The 23,810-nt window shown below is 37.3% G+C and overlaps 1 protein-coding gene across 2 annotated transcripts in view; it reads left to right on the top strand.

Moving 5' to 3' along the window:
* Positions 1 to 23,810, top strand: part of PUM2 (pumilio RNA binding family member 2) — a 68,416-nt gene that overhangs the window by 26,365 nt on the left and 18,241 nt on the right. For both annotated transcript variants that reach the window (XM_058802889.1, XM_058802888.1), the window contains exons 3-12: positions 2,310 to 2,415; positions 2,690 to 2,877; positions 3,499 to 3,668; positions 6,663 to 6,933; positions 7,226 to 7,319; positions 9,172 to 9,297; positions 10,460 to 10,599; positions 12,282 to 12,420; positions 19,348 to 19,491; positions 20,510 to 20,791. In XM_058802889.1, the coding sequence (XP_058658872.1) occupies positions 2,310 to 2,415; positions 2,690 to 2,877; positions 3,499 to 3,668; positions 6,663 to 6,933; positions 7,226 to 7,319; positions 9,172 to 9,297; positions 10,460 to 10,599; positions 12,282 to 12,420; positions 19,348 to 19,491; positions 20,510 to 20,791 (1,660 nt within the window). The remainder of the gene's footprint in view (positions 1 to 2,309; positions 2,416 to 2,689; positions 2,878 to 3,498; positions 3,669 to 6,662; positions 6,934 to 7,225; positions 7,320 to 9,171; positions 9,298 to 10,459; positions 10,600 to 12,281; positions 12,421 to 19,347; positions 19,492 to 20,509; positions 20,792 to 23,810) is intronic.

Here is a 23,810-nt window from a genome sequence, read left to right on the forward strand (position 1 = left end):
TACAAATCACATCAATGAGTTTTTATATCAAAACCAGTATTGCAGTGTGTTCTGCTCTAAATTTGCTTATTTCTTAACACTGACTTGTCTGGACATACCTATCTGATAGTAGAATTTACTAATTTCTGGGTGAGCATAGTTCAGGTAATTCTCATTTTATGGCACTTGAGATATTACTAGATCTGTTTTATTCTGACAGGGTTGTGTGAGGTGGTGACACCTTCACTTAGGTGTTTCAAAGCTCTCAGCTGGACACATATTTGAAATTGGCTTAGACAGCATTTAAAATAGAACATGATTCCCAAAAGCAAGATTTTGTAGATAACATTAAATGCTTGCTTCCTGTTCTACCACTCTCCTACAAAATGAAAATTAAGCAGTATTGCAAGCCTGTTACAAATAGAAAGCTAAAAAAATGTGTATATTCCATAGGCTGATCTAGATTTTGTAATCTTTTGCTTTTAGCTGAAAAGCAGCTGTAAGGTTCCATTAATCTATTTCTCTGCCTTCAGATGGCTAACTTCAGCCCTTAAATTTGAGGTAAACTTATATCCTGCTGCTCACAAATTGTTTGGTTGACACCTGGTGGTGATTGTCCAATGCATTTGGGAGTGGGCATCTCTGTCAGGGCAGATCACAACAGTACAGCACTTCCTGCAAGCATAACATTCTCCTGTGGTTTTATTGAGCTTTGGCTGTTGATCATCTTCCAACCTGAATCCTTCTCTGTTAATGAATTTCTGGAAGGAACCCAGGGATTTGAGTTTAACCAGTCAGACACCTTCATTTCTGGTGAGAGCTCTGGGCAGCACAGAAAACCAGCAATCCTCAATTTGTCCAGAGGAGCTCTTATCACCTCTGTTGCACTGTTAGTGCTGGAGGCTGCAATCTTATCCACCTCCTCTTGAGGCTGTTTTCACAAGCGCTTTCAGTGTCATACTAAGAAATATCTATATTATATACTGACTCCTGTTACTAGATTCATCAAGGCTCATACTAACCAGCTGTGAAGTTCAGAAGAGTTTTTAGTCACTTAAGTTACAGAAGAAGCAAATTTCCAGAATGTACACATTTATTGCAGACAGCTTCATCTGATTACGTTTGGTTTTTTTTAATTTCACAAAATTTAAAATTCTAAGTAAAGCATTACATTATGCAGAATCTGTTGGAATGTGCAGCTTTCTTCTTCCCTGCATATTGCAAGTTGTTTTCACTTTCCTTTCTGTTGATGTACCTTGTAAAGTACCTATCCTGTCTAAGAATACAGTTTTTTAGTTATGTGTAAGGAAAATATGACATGTAGGGTTTGTCAGTTGTACTGTTTCTGATGGGAAAAGATACAGGAATAAACTAGTAAAATCAGAGCAAAAAGGATGCTAGTATTTGAGGAATTCTTGTTTGTGTGGTGCTTCTGTCATGTCACACTAAGTGTTGCTGCTGTTGAAGACAGTACAAGAAGTGATACTGATCTAACATGACACTTTCTGTTTTACAAGTAGGAATGAAAAAAACCATACATCTAAATAACAGTGTTGGTATGTGGAACTTCACATATGAATGTCACAGATTTTTAACAGCCCTATGGTCTAAAGGAGCTGACTTGCTACCATATGCATTAGTCACTTTCTAAAATTTGGAACATGATGCATTTCCAAGGGAAGAGAACTTCACAATGAACTGCAGCTCTTTCTGGTTATCACAGTATTGGTTAACAGCCAAACTTCTGAGTCTTTGGCAGGAAGGCACTGTTAGTTAAAGCTTCTGAGAAGACTATCTTGACTTAACACAGGGATTAATTTGATTTGCTTTTTTCACAGCTGCTTCTATATTCTGTATTTCTTCCTCATAACTTCAGAATTTCAATACTGTTGGAGTTACTTTAGCAATTCCTTTTTTACAACAAAAGAGGCAGAGCAAATTTTTACAAGGGCAGATAGGGGTAGAATGAGGGAAAGTGGTTTTAAATTAAAAGAAGAGAGATTTTTGATTAGATATAAGGAAGTAATTCTTTGCTGTGTGGGTGGTGAGGCACTGGAACAGGCTGCACAGAGAAGCTCTGGCTGCCCTATCCATGGAAGTGTTCAAGACCAGGTCAGATGAGGCCCTGAGTAACCTGCTTCAGTAAGTGGCAATCCTGCCCATGGCAAGGAAGTTGGAATTAGATGATCTTTAAGATCCTTCCCAACCCAAACCATTCTGTGATTCCATGATGTAAAACTAATTACTTGCATATCCTCTTAATATCCTCTTGCTATTTTTGCCCATCTATAAGCATATTTCAGTAAAACAATAATCTTCTTTTTTAACAGCTTTTACCTGCCAAAAAGTTTTGGGAACCTGATGATTCAGCAAAAGATGGACAAAAAGGGATATTCCTTGGTGACGAGTGGAGAGAGACTGCATGGGGAACTCCTCGTAAGTGATTGTTGTACTGAAAATCAGTCATGATTATTGAATGGTATTCAAAACAAATTTTGTAACTGAATCTTAAATTTTATTTTCCTTTCATTTTAGTTGTGAAAATGTAAACTGCATGGTGATTGTATTTCAATAGCACTTTTTGAAAGTTTGATTTGGAATTTTTTTTTAATGTTTTGTTTTCATACTTCTGTTATGATGAAATGCAGAAACATTACAAGCTGTATTTTAAAAAATACTATAGTTTTATTTATTTGTTTGTTTTTAACAGACCATTCTATGTCCCAGCCTATTATGGTACAGAGAAAGCCTGGACAGGGTTTTCATGGAAACAGTGAAGTAAATGCTGTATTGTCTCCACGATCAGAAAGTGGTGGCCTTGGAGTGAGCATGGTAGAATATGTGTTAAGTTCCTCTCCAGCTGATAAATTGGATTCCCGGTTTAGGAAAGGAGCTTTTGTAAGTAATACAGTGTGTTAAGTTTGCCTGGTTACCTGCTATGGTCTTTGTTACATGGTTATATTTTCAGTTCTCTTTGTCTGTTTTTAATTTTTAACTCTTTAGAAGGAAGTAGTTGCTATCTGTCTGTCTTCCTTGGTTGGAGGGGGCAGAAGAGGGAAGTGGTTTGGGAATTTTAACTGAATAGCTGTCTTAAAGTGCTTTCCTAAAAACCTTATTTAAAGGTAGGGGAAAGACTGCAAATTGCTTAATTTATAATGTGTGATGAGCCTTATTCTAGATCTTCTATGTTTTCATGTGGGTTTGTTTTGTAACTGGATGTTTTAATTGTATAATATAAACTTTTCTCTAATTCAAAGTGTTACTGCTTTAACAGCACCGCTATAGTTAAGGTTGAGTTAGCTCTTCCATTATAAATCTTGGCATTCCTTTTCACATTTTGGCAGTTATTAATTGCATGTGGTTGAAACTTGATGATCAAGTGACCCACCAAATGCAATTTCATTGACAACAAACTGTTTGTGTTGTTTACGTGCACTGTAGTGTAGAATTAGGTCACCTTGTGGTGCTCCTATTGTGTTCTGTTCAATATTCAGAATCAAACAGATTCTTTTTCCTCAGGGCACTAGAGATGCTGAAACAGATGGACCTGAGAAAGGAGATCAGAAAGGCAAGGCTTCTCCATTTGAGGAGGACAAAAACAGAGATCTTAAACAAGATGATGAGGATGTTACTAAAATAAATGGCAGAGGTTTGCCAAATGGAATGGATGCCGATTGCAAAGATTTTAAGTAAGCTTTTAACTGTTTCTCAAGAAGACAAGCATGTCTCTTAAGGGCATTATTACAGTTCTGGTTTGTGTGTCAGCTTTAAACATTACCCAGCTGCAGACTGATTCTTCCCCTCTCAAGTCCTCCCTTTCCCACCGTGCCACATGTTTCTTAGGATGTCATTAATGTGTGTGTCACTTCTCATGAGACAAATTCATCTTAACATAGTAACTATTAAAAGTAAATGGGTACCTTCTGAATGTGGTGCATTAAAGAGGGATGAAAACTTTAACCCTTTTAATGTCAAACTAAATTTCTTTCTCTCTCTGCTTCTTTTTAATGCTCTTTTGCATCTGAGTGTTGTAGAGAGTAAGTCCTACAGAATTTTAACTTTCCTTCTGATTTTGCTAGTGGATACCACAGCCTAACACAACTAATCCTTTCCCCATAAGTCTTTATAGAAGCCATATCTTTGACTAAGGTGGAGCAATGTATTTTCCTATTAGTATAATTAAATGTCACCCATGGAATGGTGTTGCGGTTTCGTTGTTTTTTTAGGGAAAAATAGATTGGACTAAGCTCAAGCTTTTGAACAGTCAACTCTTACATGACAGCACAGCCAGTCTGGTTTTTTTTCTAACACTAAACTGCATTTTAAATTGAGTACTTTTTAAGGGCTGATCCTTCTTTCTTGAATGACTGTGATGCATTTGTAAATGTCATACAGAAGAATTAAAAAGATAGAGAACTAGAGTGCTGCTCATAAATTTATATTAATGTGATAAACATGACCAGATAGTTGTGGTTTCATTAGTTCATTACTGAGCAAGTATAATAAAATGCATGCTTGAATCCCATACATAAGTATTTCCTACCCTTTAAAAATGCATTTACCTGAGGCTAAAGAGGGATTCTTGAGGTTTGTTTTTCAAGATGTATCATTGAAAATAATACAATTCCAAGCATACCAGAGAGCTCACATTGGCTCCTTTCAGTTGTGTGCTGCAATATACACAATACCCAAAGTTACCTTCATTGTTACCCATAGCAAATGCAGAATAACTTCTGTCCTGCTTTTCTTTACCAGTATCTATTTCAATTTTGAAATAGGTGTTTGTGAAGTACCTTCTGTATTATTTAAAGAGAGAAGTTATTGAAAAATACACAAATGCAAAAAAGCATCCAAAGCCAGTAAACCTCTCAGAAAAATAAAAAAATAAGGCCATCTAAATGAAATGGGCCATATAAAGTGGTGGTATAGAGCCCTCCAAACTGAGGTTTATAATTGAAGTATTGACACAACTTTAACTATAGCAACAGAACAGCACCAATGTAAGGAGCAACCTGTATTAGCTAACCATAAGTATTAACAAAGAAACTTCATCCTGTCCTCCTCATTGTATTTTTATTGTACTTGTAGCATTTTTAAACTAAGTATGTAATGAAATAACTGCCTTTTTTCCTTTTGTTCTTCGCTTTGTTTATGCTGTATTTCACTTGGGAAAAATAGGGAATATTAAATGGCTTTAAACTCAAGTTTTCAGCAAGACATGGTTGCTTGCTAGGATACTTAGATGGTAAGCCAGCATGTTATATGCAATCCTCATGGGGTTGCTTTTTACAATAAAAAAAAAGCTTGTCAAAAACCTCTTCCTTTTTTTGACATATTTTGTCCAGAGTAATAAATCATACCGTGTTGCTGCAATAAACTCCCTAAAAACTGATTTCTAGCTGTACAGACTTAAGTGTTGTAGATTTTCATAAGCCATTACATAAGTGCTAGTAGATTTCTTTGCATTGGTCATGGGCTTCAGTGAGGAACAGATACATTGGCTCTGGAGCCCTGAAGAGGAAGCAGAACAGGTAGTACTGAGGCTGTGTCTCTGACCTAGAATTAGCAGTACACAGACTGGTCTGGCACTGTACTGCTGGAATAAACATAGGTTCTTCCTGCAAGATGGCATTTGGTTTTTGAGCCCAGTTTTCGCAAGTAAAGCCAGCTAAACTTGAAGTTCTGCAGTTCCTGAGAAACAATATATAATCATAAAGTTCTGCCAACACAATAATGTTAGTGGATCATAGATTTTCTGACACAACTCTTTCTTAGAAGTTAACTTAGATTTTTGCCTGTAAAAATTGATAGTCTAAACAATATGGCCTCCCACAGAAGGTGGGATACCACTCAAGGTGTCCTAAATCTAACCAAATAGTGTTGGGAATCTCTTTAGGATGTTACTCTGTTGACATCTCACCTCATCAGTTTGCCTATAGATGTTTATAGGTGTACAAAAAGTCCCCTGTAGACTGCCAGTCAGAAAAGAAAGCAATTCAGCTTTTATATATAATACTGTATTTTGATGCTGTGTATTCTATTCAGGGTTATATTAGGAACCCTTTTCCCCCCACCTGTCATCACTGTAGTATACTCTATTAAATGAGTTGTGTAGGAAATGAAATGTTTTAGTCATATGCTAAATGAAGTGATTATTAGTTCATTTTACTCAAGGTAAAAATATATTGCTTGCTTTTCAGATGTGAAAAATGGTTACTGTATTGTATGTTTGTCTTTTCCAGTTGAAATTCTGCTGTGTCTTTCTGTTCTTTGGCATGAAATGCCCTTAGCCATTTCTTTTTTTTAAATTTCTCTGCAGTACCTTTCACATCACTACCAAAATACAATAGAGACATCCCAAAATTCACAGGTGACCACAGTTCACTCCCTTTGACTCAAAACAGCCTCACAAATCAGTTTATTTTTCTCACAAATTATTTGAAGAGCTCTGTAGTCAATCTTAAACTTAACAAAAAACCAAATAAAATTATGCTTTAGAGTTAAATGCATCCTTTATCTTGAGCCATCAGTGCATGCTGGTTGAAAATGATAAAATTAGTCTGTCACTTCCCTTTGTAAAGTCTGTTGAGTTCAGAGCTGCTTTGAAAGTAGAAATACTGTTCTCTGTCCATGGACAGCTTTATTTAAGACTGAAGAGTCTGTCTTAAATTCCTTCTGAACAGTCGTACCCCTGGAAGTCGACAAGCCTCCCCAACAGAAGTAGCTGAACGCCTGGGCCCCAATCCCAGCACCACAGAAGGATTAGGTCCACTTCCCAATCCTACAGCCCACAAGCCTCTGGTAGAAGAATTTTCAAATCCAGAAAATCAGAATCTAGATGCCATGGAACAAGTTGGTCTGGATTCTCTACAGTTTGACTATCCTGGCAATCAGGTACAAATGGACTCTTCAGGAGCTACTGTAGGACTTTTTGACTACAATTCTCAGCAGCAGGTTAGTAATGGCCTGTGGAAAATTGATCCTCCAAGTTGTTGATTGTCCTCTTGATAATCCGTCATTTCAACATGCAGTGCATTGAATATTATTTTGTCTGTGACTTAGTAAAGGGCAAATAACTGCATAATTAGTCTAGAAGAATATTATTGCATAATTTTCTAGTTTAGTAACTTGCTATTAAGGAAGCTTGGTTTGACTTTTTTTTTCCGTAAGCAAATCCAAGTATATTATAGCCCTGACTTTGGACAACTGAAATGCATCTTTTTTTCTTTTTTTTTCTTCCCAATAGCTTTTCCAGAGGACTAATGCTCTGACTGTTCAGCAGTTGACAGCAGCCCAGCAGCAGCAATATGCACTGGCTGCAGCTCAGCAGCCACACATAGGTGAGGTTTCTGCACAATGCAGCAAGTGTCCCTGGCAAAAGTGGGTGTGTTGTTTTGACAGACTCCTTTCAATTTACCCAGTCTTCTCATTCAAATAGATACTGATCACTTGGCCCGTTGCAATGGTTCTCATGAAAACTGCTCAGAATGACTGCCTATGACTGTACTGTCCTTAGTGGATGTTTTCTGTTGTAAATCTCCCCCTTTGGACAGTTGTATACAAAGAAATAAAACTTGTATTTTTGCTTCTGTAGCATAACAGTTCAATGTTGGTGGGAGTAAAAGTTAAAAATGCTTACTGCTATAAGTAGTAATAGAAACACTAGCTTTATATACTAAAATCCAGTAAGCAATTCTAAGATTCTATTGCAGTTTAATATTTTTAGTAATCCAGTTAAAAACCATTGCACAGTAGAATTTTGAAATCATATTGTTGTGTTGATTAAGTTTTAATTTTTCCTTGTTAATGGCACCATTTAAACAGCTCTTTCTTCTTGCAGGTACCCTAATGAGCTAATTCTTTAGCAGGCATTTTTTCAGTGCCTTTAGTTCAGTGAGTTAGTTAAATACACCAAGTTCTTCAAGTGCTGCAACTCAACAAGGAGCCTTCATTTCAGTGACAGCAATTTTATGTTCCACTGTGGAGAAGCTGTTGGTGTTTAGGGGAGGGAGGTTGGAACACATATGGAAGCAATTCCTTGTTTAAGGAAGGGAGGTAGTTGGGGTTTAAAGATTTCTACCCTCTCCATTGGGCTTTCCTCTGAGAAAAAAAGGATTCTCAGGATCAGATGGGCAGGCAGAAGTAGGAACTATCTCCAGTGGCTTGTGTCCATGCTCTCCTGCAAATAAGTTTTCCCACCAGCTTGTTGTTTAGGTAGGTTGTGAGGTCTCCTTAGACTGGGATCAGCAGCCTATAGTTGGGATTGAAAAGTGGCAGCTCTTCACAAATACAGGCTGAGAGCTGAAAGCATGGCAGATTGAGATGTTTGTGTGAGTCTACATGTCCTGTCTTTGGCTTCTAAACTTTGGAGAAGCCTCTACTTTGTATGAAGTGCTGATTGAGTAGTCAGCTGAAATTTTCTCTTTAAAATGCAGCCTCTTCTCATGTGCATATTAATAGAAATTTATCAAGAAATATTTGGAAGGAGTGACAGTTTGATGTGCCTTGCTTGCTGCAACTGTTGCTGGCTCAGTGTTGGATAAAGTACATGAACCCGACTGACTGGGGAAACTCTGGGTAGTGATGCTTTGTTTGCTGAGTTTCTGCAATTGTCTCTGCAACTGTCAGTTCTGCAGTTGGAATTCCATTGCAATTCCTATATCAAATTAGGATTCTTGGGAAGTAAGATTAGCATGTCATATCTGGCTATTTAAAAGCTAGGTATCTGACTTAAACTATCTGGTTAAATTTTTTCCTAATTGTCAGTGAAGAGAGATTTTTGTCTCTAGCAGGTGGCTTATTTCATCTGGCTGATTCACTTCACACACTAGATGACTTGTCTGCTACAGATTTCCTTGCAAGATTAGTTTAACTTTCAGATAGTTAAAGTTGGGCAAGATAAATTCCACTTTGAATAATCCCTTCTGTGTAAGGATGCATAGACACAAATGAGATAAAGCTCCTTGGAGTCTTACAAAACAAAACAAAGCTGTTAGCCTTTGGGATTAGTAAGAAAGGACTGATGAGAAGACATAGAAGTGTTGATTTCTGTACTTACGTACCTGATCTTAAGAGCTTCCAAAGTACAAGCAGTTCTGATTTTAACAGATAGGCTGTGTGATTTGGGTGGTGTGAATATGATGATGCTTGCTAAGAATGTTGGCTGTAATGAAGCTCTGTTTGTTACTGCAGCAGGCGTGTTCTCTGCAGGCTTGGCCCCAGCTGCTTTTGTGCCAAACCCCTACATTATCAGCGCTGCTCCTCCAGGGACTGACCCGTACACCGCAGCTGGATTAGCTGCAGCAGCTACCCTGGCAGGTAACTGAACACTGCAAGTGTCTGTCTTGATAATGCAACCAAACAAAAAGAGAAAAAAAATTGAAATCTGTCCTGTTTATTCTCTGCAAATGTAGTTCTGGGAAGGAGAGACTTGTAAAAAAATGAATACTGCCATTTTGAAAATTCTTACTACAGTAGAAAGAATTTCAGTTTGTTATATATGGATTCCAAATTTCTCTTGCCGTGGACTTTCATATACAAAATTTAGGGCTTTTTTTCTGTTCTAAAAGTGTTTATCCTTAATAAGGTGAATCTGACTTTGACAGTATGTATTATTTTCAAAAGATGTGACAGCTAGCCTTTCCTTGTATATTTTTACTCAATGCATTAATTTTCTAATTCTAGCTTTTCTCATTCTCAGTAGGCATGAGAATAAAGATGGTCTCCAGCATGCTAAAAGGCCCAGACAACAGAGAAGCATAGGAAGATCTCTTAAGTTACTAGATGTCACTGTGAAACACCATGACTGAGTATTCAAGTCCTAGCTAGTGCTCAGATGTGTGCATAACATTAAAAAAAAAAAACACACTCCTTTGTTTCCGCATGGTGTTTCACAGGGAAGGCAGTAACTAAACTAAAAGACATGTATACATAATGGTTTATATGTACAGTCCCATGATACAGAGAGATTATTCTTCTACAGGTTCCTCAGCAATAGACTGGAAGAGTTAAGTGTGCCCACTTTGAAGAGCATCATGTATATGCAGGGGAGGCACAGGCAATAGTGTTTCTAAGCAAGGGCATCATACAGAAGGGAGGAATCATAGATTATCAAAGTCTCAGTACATCACTATCAGGAGGATAAATTTTGTTCGTACTATGATGTTCTGAAATGATCTTTTCTTCCAACCATGAAAACTGTTTTTGAATGTTCTTTGGTACACAGACTCTGAATGCTTTAAGGTTTTTCTTTGTCATCTGAGTCTCACAAGGGTATTCATTTTTTCATAAAGATATGGCGTGGTGTGAATTTTTAAAATTAACTCATTAGTATTCATGCGTCATTTTAGCTAATGTGGGATTTTTTTCTTTTTAATACTGATTTCTCTTCTGTATCTGAGAAGATGGATCAGTGAGGGATGCTACAAACAGTATTTTAAGCAGTTGCACTAGATGGAATAATCATGCTTTCTGGTTTTAGGTCCTGCTGTGGTTCCACCTCAGTATTATGGTGTTCCATGGGGGGTGTATCCAGCCAATTTATTCCAGCAGCAAGCTGCAGCAGCAAATACCACAGCAAATCAGCAAGCAGCTTCCCAGGCACAGCAGGGACAGCAACCGGTATGTTCAGCATGAAAAGCAGAGCTGCCTTACCTTAACATCCCAGTGTGTAAGGGTCAGCTGCTGGAAAATTGTACATCATTCAGATGTTGCATTTTATTGTATAATAAATGAATGTTAAAAACTCTCAATTTCCTTATTCATTGTCACTGTCTCACACCATGTTAAAGTCATTTTACAGTCTTGTTTCTTAAAACAATAAGCATTTAAAATGGTTCCTTTCTTCCAGTTGCTGTTATGTGTGTAGGTGATGCTTCCTGTGTAGTAAATTAATGTAAAGTTTAATGTAGAAAACTGACATAAGGGGATGAAAAGATACATTCGGGTAATTTTAGGAGGATATTGTTTCTTTTAAGCTTGGGGAAAAACAGATCTGTGTTTTCATGAATTAGCTGGAAGATTAAATGTTACACATTTTTCTGTCCCTTTGAAAAGTAGGGAAATAAAGGTGTTACCAGTAGTTTTGTTGCTTCACAGGAAGGAAGGATTGCCCAGCTTATTTTTCTGTGACATTAATTGTATTGCAGCATCACCATGTGCCAAATGGTGTTTCTGTCTTGGTGAAGCAAGACTAAGCAATTGTTACAAGAATCTGTTGAAAACTCAGTTTCTTTAAGTATTTCTTGAAAAATGCTAAGTTTCTATTGTTACTCTGGATACATTTTTAAACTATTGTATGAGTTTTCAGTATAAATGAATGGCAGTTTTGACAAAGGAAAACCCCAAATTTTAAAATAACTTTACACTTGAATGAATGCAAGCCTTTCAAATTTTTTACCAGCAGTATGTTTAATTTCAATGCCATTCTTAAAAATGTAACTTAAGAAGTCTGAAATACCTTTAATTTCAGAGGTTTCATCACTGTTTTTATGTTCAAGTGGATATTTCTTTCTAGTGATTGTTTTTATCAGTGACCTGCATTGGTAACTGAATATATATTGTCTCTGCAGTTTCTTTTTGTTTTCTCTATAAAGTTAATACTGATTTATGAAAATAACATATACGGTTCTTTGTGGGAATATATTGTGAGTTGCATTTCTCCCTTATTTCGAACCTGAAAAAGCTGATTTTAACCAAGAGGAATAGAGTAGTTGCAAGGATTTAGATTGCTTTTCAATCAGATTCCCGGAGATTTGCTGTCAGAACATAATAAAATATGCCTGTGTTGCATGGTGATGGAGTGTTATGTGAATGTTTAAAACTTAGTGGGTGCATTATTTACAGCACTGTTGGCAGTGGAGTGTTAATTATTTAGACAAGTTACTACAAGTGCTGAAATACTCAGATTTACATCATTCAATTGCCTGGAAGTAATGTCAACAAATGTGTTTATCAAGGAAGGTCAGGTGTTCAGTTAATAAATAATGTAGGTTGTAAAATGTATCACTCTTACAGATTTTCTGCCTTCCTGTATACTCATTACCATTGATGGAACATACCTGAGTCCTGATGTCCAAAGCAGGGCAGATATTTTATGGTCACATTGGTCAACAAAGTGGTGTATACCTTTTATTCTTTGTATGTGTATATTCTGGAAACCAACAAGGTGCAGGATTCCCAAAGTGAAAATTAGGGCTGAGAGGCATCAGATACTCAAAGCAACTGTTCTAGACCTTTGTTAGCACATAATAGATTGGCTTCCTTACCTTTTAAGGAAGGGGTGTTGTATTGGCCTTTTCCAGGTCCTGCGAGCTGGAGCAACTCAGCGCCCGCTCACTCCCAACCAGGGGCAGCAAGGGCAGCAGGCAGAGTCACTTGCAGCAGCTGCAGCAGCAAATCCAGCTTTGGCTTTTGGTCAGGGTCTTGCTACAGGCATGCCAGGTATGTATGTTATCAGTGGATTAAGAGACTCACAGAAAGTAAGAATATTGGTGTTATTAGGTAACAGATTGACAAAGTGCTGTTCCATTTACAATAAGCTGCTTAGAATTGAGTTTTACAGTTTTGTATTATTCAGTTGGTTTAAAATACTGGCACAGTCGTTTTAGAGCACAAGAAGCTCCTCTAGCATTTGTTATTTGGAACATTTTCTCTGTGTTTGCTGTTGTAAATGTATGCATAAGAAATAAAGATTTTTGCAAGGTAATTTCGTGTATAGTGAAGCAGCTACATGCTGTCTTAAAAGTCATTTGTTCTCTGGTTCCTCTGCAACAGGAAGTATTACGTTTTGCTAGAATAACTTTTTCGGGGGGCATAATAATATCTAAAATTCAGAATCCAAAATTAAGACATTTTTAAAAAATTACTACTTGATCATATCTGAAGATCACAAGATGCTTGGAAACACTACGAATGTTGGAGCCTCAGATTCTTCTAGTGTTCATGGCTTCTGACTTCCTGAGAAGTGGTTCATGTGTTGTGGAGTGGTTAGGTTGAAGTTCAGTATCTAAGTGTTTGGTACAGTTACCTGAGCAAGAGCAGTTTCAGTGTACTTGGCCATTCCTCAGTATGAAAGTTAAGGTTTTTGCATAGTTGAGTTAAATCATGTTGATCCATTCCTTTTACCTGTGCAAGTTCTCTCCTTGGTCGACACCACTGTGAGATGTTCTGCAGCCTGGAGCCAGAGTTGTTCGCTATGTGCTCTGGGGCTGCATCGTGCACTTGGCCTCCCATTAGCACATTTTTGATTCTAGCTGCAGAGCAGACTGGCTATGGTGTTTTTCCTGTCTGTTTTCTTTTATAACTGCAATTTCTATTTCTTCTCATGCAGTAGTTATCTTCAGCTTTTAGCATCTTTCTCCTAAAAGTGAGGAATCAGCAAAGTACAGTCCTGGTACCTGCCACCTGCCAGGTGGTACTTCTGCACCTCACCGAAGCAGTGAATAAGGGTACAAACACTAAGGCATGTAAGAGATGTTATAAACCATCTTTCCACAAGCCTCAAAGGCTTAGCTATAAAACTTTTGGTTTTGAGAGGGGGTGTGGTGTACATTTTTTTATGGTTACTTGTTAGTTCTTTGGATCTGGAGTAGTAGCTGTTTTAAGAGCAGTTCTTAAAACCCGTAAACCCCACCCAGATGGATGATTGAAAGTAATACTGAGTGGTCAGATACATAACCTCAGTAGTGCAAGAGCCTGTCCTTTGAAGGTACTTGAAGACTTTTTTTCCTCTTCCACAAGTCCTAAAAGGTTTTCCATGAGGGCAGGAGCCTTTTTATTCAGTGTCTGTTGTAGGCTCCTGCTTTGTCCCATCTGATGCTTCAAGCCTGGATGGCCAGAGAAGAACTTTATTCTTCTGAATAAATTTCTGACTGTTGTATGATAGGAATTGTGTGCAACTGACTTAAGCTTTACCAGCCACACTATTACAGGTAATAGAGCTGAAAATATAAAGACATTTTTTAGTCATCATCAGATGGATTTGTAGTGACTCAGGAGTGCTGGTGATTCCTCTTTTTAGGTTAAGAAGAATATAAAATGAGGAAATGAAATATATGGCAATCTTGTTACTTCAGCTCTTCTTGACAGAGATGCTTTGGCTCCATTTATAAGCAAAGAGAAATAGGAACTTTTACTCGTGATTTGTCTGCCTCTGTTTTAGTTTCCTGATTTAGGATAAAGTGAGTTTGGCTCCAGAGATGCTTTTTTCTATTACCTTACTGTAAAATAGAATCTGGATGACTAAATAATACCTAGATACCAAAATGTGATTCAATGAATCCCAGATAGCAGCCACTGAACAAACCTGTAATAAACAAGATTTTGTGTGGAATTCATGTTTCAATGGACTAAGATGTATTACAAGAATATGAAGGTACAAATTGAGTTTCAAGCTTTTAAATACTCTTTACAGAAAGGATATTTGTAGTTTGCTTCACTGTGAACTAGCAAATCAGAATATATTGTTCAGCTTGTCCATGCTGCTGTCTTGAAATTATTTTAGCTGCTTTCTCCTTGTCACAGCCTTTGTGTTGGATGAAATTCATGTTATCCCAACTATTTGAAGGCTTTATTTTGAAATTTGATGTTTCAGGTGTTTCTTTGTTAGCTGTTAAGAAAGATGTATTCCTGTGTCACTTAAGGTACCTATCTCATTCTGTGTGCATAGAGAAGGGGCCTGAAATCCAGGTTACTTTTTCACATAATGGTACTGTTAGGTCGCCTTTCAGAAATCATAGAAGGATAGAATGGTTTGGATTGGAAGGGCCCTTATAGATCATCTCGTTCTAACCCTTTGCCATGGACAGGGAACTTTCCACTAGACGAGGTTTCTCAGAGCCCCATCCACCCTGGTTTTGAACACCTCCAAGGAAGAGGTGGCAACAGCCTCTATGGGCAACTGTTCCAGTGCCTCACCACCCTCACAGTAAAGAATTTGTTTCTAATATCCCATGCAAAACTGCACTCTTTCATTTGGAAGCCATTCCCTCCTGTTCTATCACTTTATGCTCTTGGAAAAAGTCTCCAGCCTTCCTGTAGGCCCCTCTGGGTACTGGAAGGCTGATAAAAGGTGAAGCCTAAGGTTCTTTTTTAAAATCACTTAATGTGAAATGTATTTTGCATTGAAGTTACACAATACCATTTTAAATTCTTCCTATCCTAATTGAGTGAGTCATTCAATAACAAAGATTCTTAAAAAATAGAGTGTTTCTGCCTTAATGTATGTGTGCAGAAAGTATCAGAGGGTATTCCCAAATTCATAGGGCAATTAGTATACATTCTGCTTATGAGTAAAACCAGTGCTCATCACAGGCAACTTCTGGACTTGGCTTTATCATCCAAAGTCAGAAGTCTACTTGAGACTACAGCTGTCTTAAGGAGTCAGTGGAGATCTTCCTTGTGCAGTTGCTGTAAAGAGACTGCAGAGCTGCTCAGCTTACCCAGAAATAGATGTCTGACAGCAGGTCAGCCAAATCCCACCAGAGGCTCCACTGACTGCACTGGCTAGGTCAGATACAACTTGGTTTTATGGAGCTCACACAGTAAAGCTGTCCTGGTGGATCTGGCTTGCAGGTGGACATGTAAAGTGAGTAGTCTGGGAAAAAACACCCAAGTAAAAAGCATTAAAATCAACAGTTTCTGTCCATTGGCATAGCATTTTTTGGTTTTATTACCTAGAGGAATTTGAAGTGTGACATTGCAGTGGGAAGTATGAAATAGAAGTCAGATTTCATTGTGTCAGATATACAGTGTAGGCAAAGTTACAGTGGTTATAGAAAGTATAAATGGGTTAGTACCTGGATAGTAAGTTCTGAATTTGATTTGTGAGAGGATGTGCAGAGATAAGGCTGAGCATGTCTTCCTCAGTACAAGCAAAAGGTTATAGGGGTACAGGTTTTGGACAAAGAGAATTGGGGAGGGTAGAGGATGGCATTTTTAAAAGGAGCAGATAATTGAGTTGGCAGTAAGGAGTGTCACAGCTGTTAAACTGTGTAGAGACAAGTGGCAAACTGGCATAGATTGGGATGTCATCACTGAGGGAAGTTACACTGCTGGATGGATAAGGGCAGTACTAAGGATGAGCTGCATGAGCCAAGAGAACAGATTTCATTTCCTCTCATTCTGTAGGTATATTCAAGGTTTGTGTGATAAGAATCAAAAAGTTTTTCAGAGTCTGGTTTCTGGAGACATTTAGAAATCATTTCAGCAAAACACCATAGTTTTAAACTAGATTGTTTACTTTCACATTCCCTGCTGATACAGAGACAGTAAGTATAGATAGAGCAATTGAACTCTAAAATAAAAGGTGTGATTAGGAACTGATTAGGAAACAGTATGTTTTAGTTTTCTCACTGCATGGGAACACCACAGAGAACTTGAATATGAAAGCACTGAAGTAAGATTGATAATTGTTAATTTTGAGGGGAAATTGCACATCCACAGGGAGAGATGATGATATGATGGAAGGTAATAAAATCTGAAACAGGAAGAGAGGGAATTAGAGAAGAGAACTGCAAAGTCATCACCTTATCTCTGATAAGAGAGAAGGCAGGGGAAGTTTCTAGATTTGTGCTCAGATTTCTGGGATGAGGCACAATTTGTGGAATAGTGGAAAGGAAAGGAGAAACTCTTGAGTTTGTTGTGAGAGCTCTTCTTCAGTTACTTAATTTGATCTTGGATGGTCTCTCTGAAATTTTATTTTTGATATCAAAGCAAAAAATTTTATACCTTTGAGGCTGCAGATTCACTTAGCAAGGTTTTAGCAATTTCACAAATAGCCAGTCCTATGTTGCTTTGTTGTGGTAGATTTCAGTAGAAAGCTGAGGCCTATTTTGGTTCAGAATGTAATCCAGAAATTGGAAACATAAATGAACCCATCAGTTCTCATTCATATCTTGAACCTTCTGTGGCAGTATCTGGATGCTATTGACCTAGCTTATCATGACTTAGTTTAAATGTACTGTCTGTGGGTGGATCACAAATTCATATAATATCAGGGAAGTATCAAGAGGGCTTGGTCATCTTGTAATGTAAAGAGCAAGGGCAAATTGCTTCAACTTTTTAATTTAGCAGTCATATGAGTAAATTATTTTAGAAAATCTAATATTAATTAGATAATAATGCATTAGTATTAATTTCAGTAAATTCAATTTATGCAAAGTGCAAGTTATCTCCCCTGCCCCCCCTCCAGGTATTTTGCATTGGAAAATAGGCTTGTTTATGTTGTGGGTTTGAAGTCATATAAAAAGCTGTTAGCTTCAGATGAGTGGAAGGGTGTAAACATAAAATCAGTGGGTGTTACTTCAACAGTTACAGCATTATCCATAGGTTTGTGCATTTGAAGAGGGTAGGTGGGCAGAGTAAATACTGCTAAGCATTAGCCAATTCTGGGTTCTGAAAAAGTGGTTTTATAAAATACAGCAGGAACAAACAGCAGAACCAACATGTTGTTATCAGTTCAACTTGCTACGAGTAGAAGCAGAAATTATGTAGGTACTAGTAATTAACATGGCTAATGTGTGCAGGAACATGTGTTATTATAATGAGCTTTTGTACTGTGTCACTAATCTCATATTTTGTGTTATCTGCAGAACTACAGTGAAACCTTTCTTTGTCACCTTTCCCTACCTTGGGAATGTAGCAACTTTTCTTAGTAGTGGAAGGGGTAGAGCAGAGCATGTTTTTGTAGGTGGAAGAGGCAGTGGCACCTTTAGCAAAGTATTTCCATCTAGTTCAAGTGTAAGAACGTGTTTTGGTTGGTTTTAACTGGTCAAATTTTCAGACAAATTATGTGGAAGGCAACTGTCTTCTTGTGCTGTTGGTGGGAAAGAGAAGGTAGATGTGCCTGGAATGCAAAGCGAGTAGTGAGCAGTGAGAACAAACAGGTTTAGAATTAGAGCAATGATGATTTTTCATAACCAGTATAATGCATTCACTTCCAGAACTGTGAATTGAACCTAAAAATCTGGATTTTCATTGCTCCTGTCCTGTTCAGTGCTGCCTGAGTCTCCTTCATATCTTCATATTATCTTATCTTAGTGTGTGAGAATTTGGACCTTTGTATCCATCTTCCCTGCAGAGCACTGCAACCACCAGGTCAGAAGGCAGATGATGTTTCCGCCTCTTTTTTTGGATTGTATCTAGGCAGAGGAGATCAGAGATGTTTTAGAAATTGAGGATGAGAAAATATGACTTGGAAGGCTGGTGATTGTGGTACTCACCTTAAATCAGAGGTCCGTTTATGTTCAGGTCCATATGTATTTCAGAGAGAAATCTGCTAGACCTAGTTCTGAACATACAAGGCAACTGATGGGAACAGCTGACTTCAAATAGAATGCACAATCTTTGTTCTTACATGTACAAAAATAGATGTGTGACTTTTGCAATCTTGTCTTTTTTCTTAATACTGTTAGTATATATTTGAACATGGGAGGAATATTGAAATTCCATTGGGTTTTATTTCATTGCTTCATAATAATACTCTACCTAACAACTAGAAATTGTTGTATTTTAAATATCAGCGCCCTTTCTTAGATTGTCGTAGCTTGTCTTCCATCTTTGAGGGGTTTTTATTCCAATTCATCTACTTCACGATAAAGTGTCAAGAGCTTTAAAATTAATTCTCTTGCTCTAGTTCTAAATAAAGGGTGTTTTTTTTGCTTGGCTTTCTTTTGGATCTTTTGCTTTTCTTCATTCATATATTGTATCCTGTATTCCTTCGAACTGCTTGCTTTTCTTCTTTTTCAACTCCTCGTCCCTTTCTTCATCAATTCCAGTTCTTAACTGTCAACTGAATGAAGTGTTAGGCTTGGATTACAGTCTTTTTTATTCCTGTGAAACTGGCTGGTCCAAGGTACTCCTGCACACACAGCATTCCTTTCCTAATGTGTTTTTTGCAGATGGACTTGAAGTGTGGTTAGGTAATGTGTGGAATTGCCAGACTTGCATTTAGCTTAGCCTTTTAATTGTACTTGTCTCAAGAGCTTCTCCATGTGCAGAGGAGTACAAAAGTATTTTAAACTACTGAAAGAAATTGATTTGATAATGGTCCAAATCTGCCAGTTGTGTTGTACCTGTACCTCCTCACTATGGTGTTAGAAGCTTTAACCTTGACAGTAAGTTCAACTTTAGACTACTAATTTTAGCAGTTATTTTAGTTGTAAAAAATAGCTTGAAGCATTTCTAAATCTTATTTTATCCCAGTATTTTATGATCTTTATTGCGTTTGCTTTGATGTCCAGTTGATATTCAGAGACTGTGGCAGGAATGCTGGTTTGTAGTTTGTGGTTAGAATATTTCAAGGAGAGAGGAAATGCTGGCTGTGTGAGCCTGTGTGTAGCACTGATCCTTGTCTCCTGTGTGGTGCAGGTTACCAGGTGCTGGCTCCCACTGCCTATTACGATCAGACTGGTGCCTTAGTCGTAGGCCCTGGAGCGAGAACTGGCCTTGGCGCACCGGTCAGATTGGTGGCCTCAACTCCTGTGCTCATCAGTTCTGCAGCAGCACAAGCAGGTAAATATTTAATCCTGCACAGGGGTTTCTTTCACTTCTCTACTGAATCTTAACAGTAATGTTGATTAATATTTGACATCGTGTTTTTCTGTGCATCTGTGAAGTTTTCTAGTTATGAGGGATATACTGTGCATGCTTGCTTTTTTATTCTGTCTTCTGTTCTTTCTCACAGATGGGATTTTTTCATTTTTAATTGGAATTTACAGTCCTCTTCCCATACATACACAGGCATGTTTCTGCAAATGTTACTTGTCAGATAGGAACATTTTCTCCTTCCTCTCCCCATACATTATAACATGCACTTCTCATCAGTCCCCCTAAATGGTGTCCTCTAGGTAGCATCATTTCATTGCTTCGGCCTGGCAGAAGATGGACTGCCCTGGAACTTTGCTATGCTTTTCTCATGAAACTTCTTTTCTCCTGAAAAATGTGGCAAGGAGAAAGCTATGTATAGAATGGAAAGCAAAAGAGAAGAATTAGTTTTATCAAAACTCTCTAGTTTCCTTCATTTTTACCAGTTGTAAGATCTAGTATTACTTTACTGAACCATTTATTGTATTTGTTAAATTAAAATCTAGAATATTAATCCTGGATTAATTAACTTAATCTGTTCAGAAAATTAGATTTTAAGTTAATCTATCAGCTTCTTTCTCTGTGCAGAACTTGCTTCTGACAGTAGCTGAAGAGGTCATTGAATGACACTTAGCTGCAATTCTGCCACTGCAGTTTTGGATATAAAAAGTTTAGTAAACAGTAATGTCTTACATGTTTACACTGGAAGTTCCCTCAATTACATTAACAGTTCTGCAGCCTTGATTAGCCTAAAACATGTGTTGTCTTCACCCTTTTTCTTTGAGTAATTAAGATTGTGTAATACTATTAAGTCTCTTAGTCCTTTAATATGTGAATTTCTGCTTGTTTTAAGAGGGCTTCAATAAAATACAATTTAGTTCTGAATAATCCATTTTCAGTCAGAAATGTTCAAGAGAGTAATTGTGATTGAAAACGTGTTTTACAGCTGCAGCTGCTTCAGCTGGAGGAACAGCAAACAATCTCGCGGGAGCCACGAACGGTCTATTTCGGCCCCTTGGTGCCCAGCCACAGCAACAGCAACAGCAAACAAATAGTAGCCTACAATCCAATTCATTTTATGGCAGTAACTCTTTGACCAATAACTCCCAGAGCAGTTCCCTTTTTTCACATGGTCCTGGCCAACCAGGAAGCACATCTCTTGGCTTTGGAAGTAGCAGCTCTTTAGGAGCAGCTATCGGCTCTGCACTTGGTGGATTTGGCTCATCAGGTAGGTTGTTAATATAGTGAGGACATTCTGTGAGACTTTTGTGCTAAGCAAAAAAATGTATCTGTATCAGGCATCATATATATACATACATTTCTAAAAAGAATGCAAAAATAGATTATATAAGGTTAAAGCAAATTAGAGGGAGAAATAAAAGAAGTTTTTAAGATTTACTTGGGTTCTGTATAGAAGATGCATTTTTGAACAATATCTTGTAGTCACAGGAATCTCCAAAATACTTTTCCATACTGATCACTGAACTGTGCCCCAGAAGTTTGTTACTGTTTCTGTAAGCTGCTTTTGTTTTCAAGATGATCTTCATTCTATGGTTAAAGTAACAATTGATGATAGTGTAAATATACATTCTTTTGTTTTAATAATTATATCAGAAAAATTCCTAATTTTCTTACAGCCTATGACTTTCTAAATTTGATCTAATATCAAAGTGCTTGTTTCCATAACTTTTTAAAAGTATTTATAAAACAAAAATACCTAATACCAAAGAATAGTCCTTGTTAGCTCTAGCAGGTTTAATCTTGGATACAGTTAAGCTAAATAGTTCTGTGCGTGTTTGGGGCCTTTAATTATTTCAACAGATACTCCTAAATCCTACCAACCTGTTTACATTTTTAAAAAATCATTCTGTCACATTTCTGCTCTTAAGCAGAAATTTCATATTCACAGTTTATAAACATGCAAGGTAGGTTTGTTATATTTCAAATTCAGTTTTAGTAAAGCAAGATAAACATTTTTTAAGAAATCGCCTTTTGCTATTAATCTCAAAGTTTACAGCACCAAATTGCTTCTTATTACTAATATTATTTTAATGAAATCAGGGGAGCATGTTTCATCTTGCATATCTTGCAAATGGGTAGAAATTGGGGGAATTTTATGCATTCTAACAATTCTTTGCAAAATTAAGGAAAACTAGTGCTAAAGAAAGCAACTTTTATAAAATTACAAAATGGCCTAATATATGGGGGAGAAAAAACAGAAGGAAAAGCACACCCTTCAGTGTTAAGTCATGGTAGTTGTTTGGTAACAGTGTGACTAGTGACATCAAATATGTTGCATACCAACACAGTTTTTTTCTCAGTGTTAATTTTCATAAAATAATCAGAAAAATTATTTACTTTAACGAAACTAATGTTAGGAAGTCCAAAATCAGGTTTTTACACTGATCCTGTCCAGTATCTGATTTTAAAGAAGAGACTGGAAACATGCCATGTTCAATTAAAAAAAAAATAAATTGGGTCTATTCAGTAGTGTAGGTTTTCTTAATTTTTCCTTAATTTACAGCAAGTAAATTTTATTTACAAAATTGTGCTATCCAATATTACTTAATATAACTTGTCCAGAGCTATTTGTAAGGTTTCAGTGAATCCTTAGCAGCTGTGTTTCACTCTAGGGACAGTTTCATTACAGTGGTAGATAGTCATAATAAATATATATATTTAATACCATGCAACTATTTAAGGTCTCTAGATAGAATAGATATAAGTCATAAAGTTTTTATCCTGAATTATCTGAAGAACCTCCATAGAACACAAATTTCAGTTGTGTCTCTACTTAAGAAAATCAGCATAGCTTTTTCTGGCACAGGAGATTAAGCCTTTTTCTTGTAGCAAAGGTCAGTTACAGAGCTTTATCCAAAGCCCTCAGCACAGAGAGCACGTGCTGAAATCTTGGAGCAGTATCCAGGGTGATTTAATTAGCATGGCAGTTTGCACAGGGAAGCAGGAACCCTATGCTTTTGCAGTTTGAGAAGTGCTGATGAAAGGTGCTATCTAAACCTGAAATATTTTTCGTCATATTATTAGAATAAAAGTATATTGAAAGTGCCCTTCTGCCAAGTATAAATTGTACTTGCCCTAATAGCCACTTAAAAAATGCTTCCTGATTATTTATTTTTTTTTTTTTTTAGAATTCTGGCCTGTGTGTATATATGAATTGAGTTTCACAAATGAGCACTTAAACAAGTGGTATTCATGCATATTGAGGCAAATTAAAAGTTTGATTTTTTATGTGCCATGGTTTCAGCTTCTTCGTAACTCCCATCATTGTGTTGAAAATGTTGAATTTCAGTTAAAATATAGCCATGAAGACTGATAGATGGCAGAACACATTTTGCCCTTATGTTTTCAGTTTTTGCAGGGGGCAAAAATAGCTGCAAAAAATGTGAAGGTGAGCATGTTCTAGCTTGAATGACTGAACAAAGTAACAGCTGAAAGCAGCAAACATACCATATAAATGACTGTATGTACTCACAGTCTCTGTTCTTTTATAATAAAGTTATTCATACTCCATTTTAAAGGTTTAGGTACATGATGATAAGTCACTGCAGCTTAACAGGTAGCCAAGAATTAGATCAACTGTGGCAGCTTTCCAGATGCTGCCTTCTGGCTTGTAACAGCTGTAAAGGAATTGGATTAGATAGTAGGGGGGAAGAGGAGTAAGCTAATGCAATTTATCTTCTGTGTTTTGTGAGCTTTGCTTGTTTTGTGTGTGAAAATGCAGCTCAGCTGCTTTGTGGTAACTTGTTAAGCTGCAGTAATTTAGCCGAATAAGAAATGCTGAAAGATGGAAAAATGGCAGTCCATCATGTAGTATTGTATTAACATTGATATGGTTCACTGAGCCAGAGCCTGTAGAGCTGGTCTCAGAGCTTGAGACTTCTTTCAACTGTTGCCTTAATTTGCTCTTCTGGTTTCTTATTCTCAGTCTCCTTGCCTAGTTAGTCCAGTATCTTTTCCTTCTGGTTTCTCCTCTAGTATGTCTTCCTTCCCAGTTTCCAGGCAACATTTATCTCCTGCTTCCCTCCTAAGTATGTTTCTGTTTCTACTTGTACTGTGTGGTGTTCCCATCATCAGCTTACTATTCAGTCTTTTTGCCCCACAGTCACATACACCTTCTGCAGCCTAACTTTTCTTCAGATCTGCTTTCTTCTCATCCTCAGTCCCACTGAAAGTGCTTGCCACTTTTTCTTGCAGTCTCTTTGTTGGCTCCTTTGTCTTACCTTTCT

This window comes from Ammospiza caudacuta, chromosome 3 (assembly GCF_027887145.1).
Source record: "Ammospiza caudacuta isolate bAmmCau1 chromosome 3, bAmmCau1.pri, whole genome shotgun sequence".
NCBI lineage: Eukaryota > Metazoa > Chordata > Aves > Passeriformes > Passerellidae > Ammospiza > Ammospiza caudacuta.